The 7,382-nt window shown below is 44.7% G+C and overlaps 1 protein-coding gene across 1 annotated transcript in view; it reads left to right on the forward strand.

Moving 5' to 3' along the window:
- Positions 1 to 7,382, forward strand: part of skia (v-ski avian sarcoma viral oncogene homolog a) — an 83,831-nt gene that overhangs the window by 71,350 nt on the left and 5,099 nt on the right. Inside the window, exons 3-6 of the mRNA XM_034875829.1 lie at positions 1,848 to 1,963; positions 3,311 to 3,657; positions 3,789 to 4,111; positions 6,210 to 6,440. Coding sequence (XP_034731720.1) covers positions 1,848 to 1,963; positions 3,311 to 3,657; positions 3,789 to 4,111; positions 6,210 to 6,440 — 1,017 coding nt within the window. The remainder of the gene's footprint in view (positions 1 to 1,847; positions 1,964 to 3,310; positions 3,658 to 3,788; positions 4,112 to 6,209; positions 6,441 to 7,382) is intronic.

Genomic DNA, 7,382 nt, shown 5'->3' on the forward strand with positions numbered 1-7,382 from the left:
ACTGGAGCCGCCACGAGCCCCCCCGGATCGCCTTACTGACATGGAGCGAAGTTTGAGAGAGCAGTGTAACAAAATATAACCCCAATATAATGATGGATGTCCCCTGTGACGATCAATATTCCCTAAAACTAAATCTGCCGCGGAGATAAGGTTAGAACGGAGGTATACTTAGAATGTCTTCGCCAATTAATCTTCACAGCGACCCCGCTCCAGTCACATAACACATCAATCTCTGTTGCATCATTACTTACTGTCACATATTCACAGCCTTTTAATCAACGGGCTGGTAGTGCTGGGCACCAAATTTGATACTTTTTAGGCAGCGGCCGACATGCCTCCTTAGGATCGAGTACCGCAAAAAAGTGCCTCGCGCTAATTTCAACACTTAAGGAGCTAATCTCATCGGCAACAGTGAGCCGATAACACGGCGTAGAGGCAGGCGGGGAAAAGTAGTCGTTACACAAAGCTCACATGTACAACATTTGTCACGTTGTAATTTATTTTTTGTTACACTGGATTTACATAAAATTGGTATTGAATAAAGTCTCGTTCAGGACCCGGTATCGAAGTCTAGGGATGCACCGAATCCAGATTTTTGAATACCGACTCCCACTCCCGTCCTGGGTCCATTAACACAGTTAACACAATGATGAAGTACACAGCGTCCACAGCAGTGGGTTTTACAGTGTGTTTTAGCTGCTGTCTGTGGCTTCCTTCATGCACAACTCGTATGGTTTTGAATGATTCAAACGCAAATGTTGTAACCGCGGCCATGTTGTGTGGTTTAGGGTCCTCGCCACCACATTGCAAAGTGAACATGTAGCTCGACTTGAATTGCCTTCTTTGGACTGAAAGTACTGCCAAACAAGTTCCATTTTCACTTTCTCACAGCCTACAGCACTGAACGGTTCACCGATCTAAACAGCCTCCCGTAACCAACGCCGGCGTCGTTACGCCGCCCAGCGTAGCGTGAATAATGCCAGCGTAGGGTTCGGTTTGGTGGAAAATAATCCTGTCAAAAAGCCCAATATTCAGCCGAATGTCCTGGATTCGGATCAAAGTCACACGTTGGTATCGGTATCGGTATCAAAGATTGTCGAAGGATACCCAGCCATACGGAGTGGTCGACATGAAAAGAACTCCCAGCATTTACTGTAACTTAAGCACTTTGTAACAATAATAAATGACTATTTATAATCACAAGTAAAGCCCCAAATGTCTCATTAGAGTCATATTAATAATTTTTACTTATCCTTTGATCAGATTTAAATCGAAATGGCTGTCAAGTTTAGACTGTATTTGTATTTGAATTGGTAGAAGGACACATTTTTGGGTTTATGTTTGTCAAACTACAGGTACACATCGGCATCAGCATCCAAACATTTCAAACGATATCCGGTCAGGACGATACAACTGTTATTGAGCTCTCCGACTGCATCATTACTAAATGTAATCTATTCAATATTTAGTAACAATATGAGGAAAATATCTAATTTGCGATTAATTTGACTGATATTGCGATATGATTCAAAACATTTGGAGGGAATTATCATTTTTCTATCAGTGGTTTATGCCAGGATCTGTACCAAAAGATGTTATTTCTTTAGTCTGTTGTATATATATATATATATATATATATATATATATATATATATATATATATATATATATATATATATATATATATATATATATATATATATATAAATGTAGGTCGGGATGTCTCAGCAACACAATACTGTGACACATTGTTTAGCTTTCACAAATATTGCCATTTTGAATCAAATTGCGATCAATTGTGCAGCCCTACTTGTGATTTAAAGTGTTATCATTGTCTTTTTTTTCAGGGGTTTAACGGCTTGCAGCCACGGCAGAGGCCTTCAGCTTTCAGACCCTGGTCCCCCCACATCTCGGCCGGGGAGAAGGAGCCCTCCAGTCACCCCCTGGCCCTGCTGAGAGACAGGTGAGCCCAGCACAGCGCAGGACCACCAGTCCCACTCTCACCAAACAGCCCTTAACTGACTCCAACAGAATTTAACAAATAATGCATCATGTTGCCTCTAAGGCTACATCTACGCTACTATATTTGGATTTAAAAACAAATATGTTTTGCTTATGCCGCCCGTCCACATTACTCTACATAAGCCCCCAAAATGGGAGGCATTTGGAAACACTGCTGCCCCTGTTTTGGTTTGAGAACTCCAGGGTTGCGTTGTGGTCTAGACGGCCTCAAACGGAGCGGCAGGCTTTCAGTAACAGTTCCATCTCGTCGCCGGTCCTGTAATAACTTCAACAAAACACGTACCTTTCGCCGTTGTTCTTTCTCCAAATTATTATCTCTATTCTGAAATTATACATGAATGCTTTTCAACGTCAGACAATCTGCTTCCTGTTTACACATCAGCACGCACATGTCATGTTTTATGCGTTAGACGTAATTAATATGGACCGGGATTAAACTCTTGTGTGGGGGTTGTTTTTGTCTCAAAATGCCCCTTAGGGGCGGCCTCTAGCTCACCCATTAAGAGCGTTCGCCCCACGTAGGCTGAGCCCTGCAGCGGCCCGGGTTTGATTCCAACCTACGGCCCTTTGCTGCGTGCCGTCCCCCATCTCGCTCCCCCTTTCATGTCTATCCACTGGGAAAAGCCCCGAAAAATTATCTTTAAAAAATGCACAAAAAAAACTTGCAGTGTGGATGCAGCCCAAGAGAAGCTTTTACTGCAAGTTCAGCTGGATCTGATAAGCTCCCAGCATGCTCTCTCACTTGTCTGGGTGGGCAGGTGTCAGAGGGGTCAAGTCTGACTCTACCACAGCCTCCCACACTACGCCATTCACACACATTTGACACACACTCATGCTGTGGGCACCCACTTGGCATGGCGCAGCCAGCGCTGGCTGCACCATATCACAGCTAATCTCGCCCAGTTTGTCATTAAGTGGGAGGAAAGAGCTGCAGGCACTTTATTTGAATGTTTCTCTAACCTGGCTGGCATTGGCAGTTCAAAACACACCATACAACATGGAACTGGCTGTGTTTACTGCATGCAGTATTCAGATCTTGTTCATGAAGTAACCTTGATGTATACTGAGAGGAGGAAGAGTCATGACCCAAGGAGTCATAAAAAAACACATCCAGGCACTCAGGGTTGGTTATGAAAACATAAAAGGCGTTTAATTCATTGGGAAAGACATTTAAAAGCAAGCCAACACTTGTGGGCTGGAGCCTTTCTCAGGGTGTAGTGACCCAACAAAGATGATGTAAAACAATGTATGTTATTGTACATAAACATCTTGTCCGGTGTTGTTTCAGCTTCTACAACTACAAGAGCCTGGAGAAAGCTGTGGCCCCTAACGTCGCCCTCACACCCCAGCTCCTGGGGAATGTGGGTCCCATGTCCCCGTCGGTACCCAGCACCTCCCATCCAAGTGGAGGTGAACCCCCAGGCGAGGGCGCCAACTCCAACTCCAGCTCCAACTCCAGGCCTCACAAGAGGAGAGCCACAGGGGAGCTCCTGGCTCGAGCTCCAGAGGACCCCTGTCCTCCGTCCTCTACTGCCAGTAAGCTACTGCCTCCGGCGCCACCACCCCCGCCGCCACCCCCACCTCAGGACGACAAGGACTCCGAGGTGGAGATCGAAGTGGAGAGCCGCGACGAATGTAAGCAAAGCTATCAATGTCATCAATTAGATATGTGTAGATTGTTTGACTCTTGCTAAATTCAACCGCCAGAACATGTCCGCTTTTCCACAAACCTCACCCTCTGTCGTGTCTCTGGTCTCTCCGAACAGTCACTTCGTCCCTGTCCTCCCTGTCGTCCCCATCTTTCACCTCGTCCAGCAGCTCAGCCAAGGACTTGAGCTCGCCGGGCGCCAAGGGGCCCGTCTGCACGGTCACGTCGGCCGAGGCCCCTGCGGCCGCACACGCCGCAGCCCCCGTGACCCCTTCGGAGCTGGGCCTGGAGTCGGAGCTGGAGAGCCTGAGGCAGGCCCTGGACACCGGACTGGACTCCAAAGAGTCGAAGGAGAAGTTTCTGCACGAGGTGGTTAAGATGAGGGTGAAGCAGGAGGAGAAGTTGGGATCAGCCCTGCAGGCCAAACGCAGCCTCCAGCAGGTAGGGTTCAGCACAATATATCTTTCCTCTTGTCATATGAGAACATCCGTAGATGTGGATTAAATTCAGTTTTTTTCAACCAGGTGACTCGGACTTGTTTTGATTAACTGACTCGAGACTTGACGTGTATTTGCCCCAGAAGTCTTTTAAAAACAGCTTTGCCAACAACATCTTAAAAGCAATTTGGATTGTATTTTCAATTTTCACACCACATATAGGAGCAAACTGCTTCGCCTAAATGTCAAGATCAAGATAATGTTATTGTCCCCTGAGGGAAATTTGTCTTGGGCATCGGTACTACATAATGCTGCTGTAAACATCATTAAACACATAGACTTTACACACACACACAACATACAATCCACCCTACATTGCAGACAATGCACAAATATCAGTGACCCCCCCCTGTCAATTGATTACCATGTCAATAAAACCTGAATAATAAAAACAGATAATTCTGTATAAATTGCACTAGAGCACATATAAAAGAAAACAACATGACAGAACCAAAATACAACCGCCACAATACTATATAACAAAATCACATAAGAATTAGATAGTAAAAATTGAACTAAACTAATTAGACTATGATTAAAAACTAAAATAAAGTGCCGTAAGTGCTTGAAGCTATTTTAATTTTTTTTTAAAGATTTAAATGTGTCAGTGTAACTCAGTGTAGAAGTTGTGATTGTCTGTTTGGCAAATAATTAAAGATGGAGACTCATACAGACCGGGACAAAGGCGCCTATAATGACAGCCTAAAATCACTGGATAGCCGTCAATATTTAGATCTGCAACCCTGGTGATTAAATGTCTCTCTTCTCACACTGCTATGCTAAACATATGTTAAATATGATTTCTTTTCAGTGAATGCGCCGTAATGTGCCTCACTGTTGGCAGAGAGAGAGGGATTTCCCAGCCCGTGGTAACTCGTAGGAACCTGGAGCTTCTCCCTACGTTGTTGAAATCAGACGCGACAGAAAGTTTTCAAAGTTGGCACACTGAGGAAATTACTAGAGCTCAGGCATCAGAATGCAGAAGTGGATTAGAAGTCATTATCACTGTCAGCGAAGCTTAGCATGAGTTGGCAAGTGTTAACAATGGGGAGGGGATGTTGCTGCAGAAGGAAAGGCCAGACTTCCATTTTTATTTTTGGTCTTGGACTGAGAACAAGACTAATGCCGACGGAGGAGCCTGTGTGGGTGAGCAGCACAGAATGCATCCTGAGCTAAGACGGAAAAAACCAATCCCAGCCTGACTGCTCTCCACTTTCACTTTCCGTCAGTGTTTAGAGGACCTGTGGAAAGGCAACGCACACACACACACACACACACACACATCTAACCCAAATCTACAAGCTTAACTAGAAGTGGTGTTACTTTAAAGCAACCCCCTGTAAAGCATTCCTGCTGTGTGGAGCTGAACCAACCCTGGTGCTGTTGAAAGAGCTCCGTCAGCAGAGTAAAGGGTGTGATGGCGATTGTTTCTTTTCCCTCTTTGTGAAGGAACCAACAAAGCCTGATAACAGACATGTTTGTCTCACCTGCTAGGTTCTCATGAGAAGGCTGTGAACGCATGCATTCACACACACACACACACACACACACACACACACACACACACCCTTTCTTCCAGTGATTCAGAGGAAGGAAACCTGTCGGCCCACACTGTGCCCTAACCCTTACCTGGCTCAATGTAAACAGTGACAGTGACACGGCAGGCGGCTGCAACTAGGCAAGACTCTCGGGTGTCAACTGAGTAAAACAGCTAGGGGTGGAGGGGGGAGAAAATCAATCCGTGTACGTATGGGGAATTTCAAAATCTAATCTCTAGAAGTGTATTATTCAACTTTTGTGTTGGTGAATGGAAAAAAAAGTCGCAATACTCCCAACACTATTGAATCGCAGTACTTCTGATACAAATCGAATATCCAGAAATAATCAAATTGGTATCAAAAGCATATCGTCCAAGCCCTAACATCAGCCATGTGACAGATAAATCCACTGGTATCACCAGGGTTGAGTTAGCATCATGGGACGCATGATGATGTACATGCATAAAGCCCAGAGTGCTAACTTGTTCCATCCCTTGTTCCCAGGAGTTGGAGTTCTTGCGGGTGGCAAAGAAGGAGAAGCTGCGCGAGGCGACGGAGGCCAAGCGGAACCTCAGGAAGGAAATCGAGCGCCTGCGAGCCGAGAGCGAGAAGAAAATGAAGGAGGCCAACGAGTCGCGGGTCCGTCTGAAGCGAGAGCTGGAGCAGGCCCGGCAGCTCCGGGTGTGCGATAAAGGCTGCGAGGCCGGGCGGCTCCGCGCCAAATACTCGGCACAGGTGAGGTCGCTGCACGTTGCCGGAAGGCGCCGGAAGGGTTCGGGCGGGGTTTCAACAGTCGGCCCACAAAAATGTGAACAGTGTGTTACTTCAGTTTTCCATTGAGAACAAAGAAAAGATTGAAAAATAAAGATTAAAATAAAATATTTAAAAACACACATATACAGAACACATATTGGCTATATACATACATATACACACATGTACAGTACATAAATATACAATTACACATATTGGCTATATGCATACATATACAGTACACATATTAGCTATATACATACTGTACATATACACACATTTAGAGTACATAAAATACTTTGAGGGCCAGAGGTAAGTTTGAGGCATATTGTTTTATATTTGAAGAAAGTGTTTATTGAGTTTTCATTTTAAATAAAGAAAAAAAAGAGAGAAATGCAAATATATATAAAAAACACACACACACATATATATACTATATTTACATATTGGCTGTATACATACATGCACACACGTACATAAGTTTAGGGTATAATAAGAAGAATGAATAGATGAGTATTGAATATGAGATGGCATATTGCCCACACCACATTAAGGTGTGTAGAGTAATACATAAATAACGATTAACAGTGCAGACTGTTTTTATTTTACCAATATGTTGATGATCCTGCTGAGAAACATGGGACATGGAGACAGACACTGACAGTCCAATGCGTGCAACCGTGACGGTAGAAAGTCTACACGGTGTCCTAACGAGCTCCGAGTACCCTCAAAGTACCCTCAAAGTACCCTCGGAGTACCCTTGGAGTACCCTCAGAGTACTTGGCGTGTTTCAGAGTTTCAGTGTCTCAAACACTGTTAAGGTCAGCAGAGGAGAAAACGAGAGAGGGAAAACACACACACACACTTCCTCTACACCAGTCAAAAATAAAATGGGCGTTGCCCCAAGTACACAGACGTAGGATA

This window comes from Etheostoma cragini, chromosome 7 (genome assembly GCF_013103735.1).
Source record: "Etheostoma cragini isolate CJK2018 chromosome 7, CSU_Ecrag_1.0, whole genome shotgun sequence".
Lineage (NCBI taxonomy): Eukaryota > Metazoa > Chordata > Actinopteri > Perciformes > Percidae > Etheostoma > Etheostoma cragini.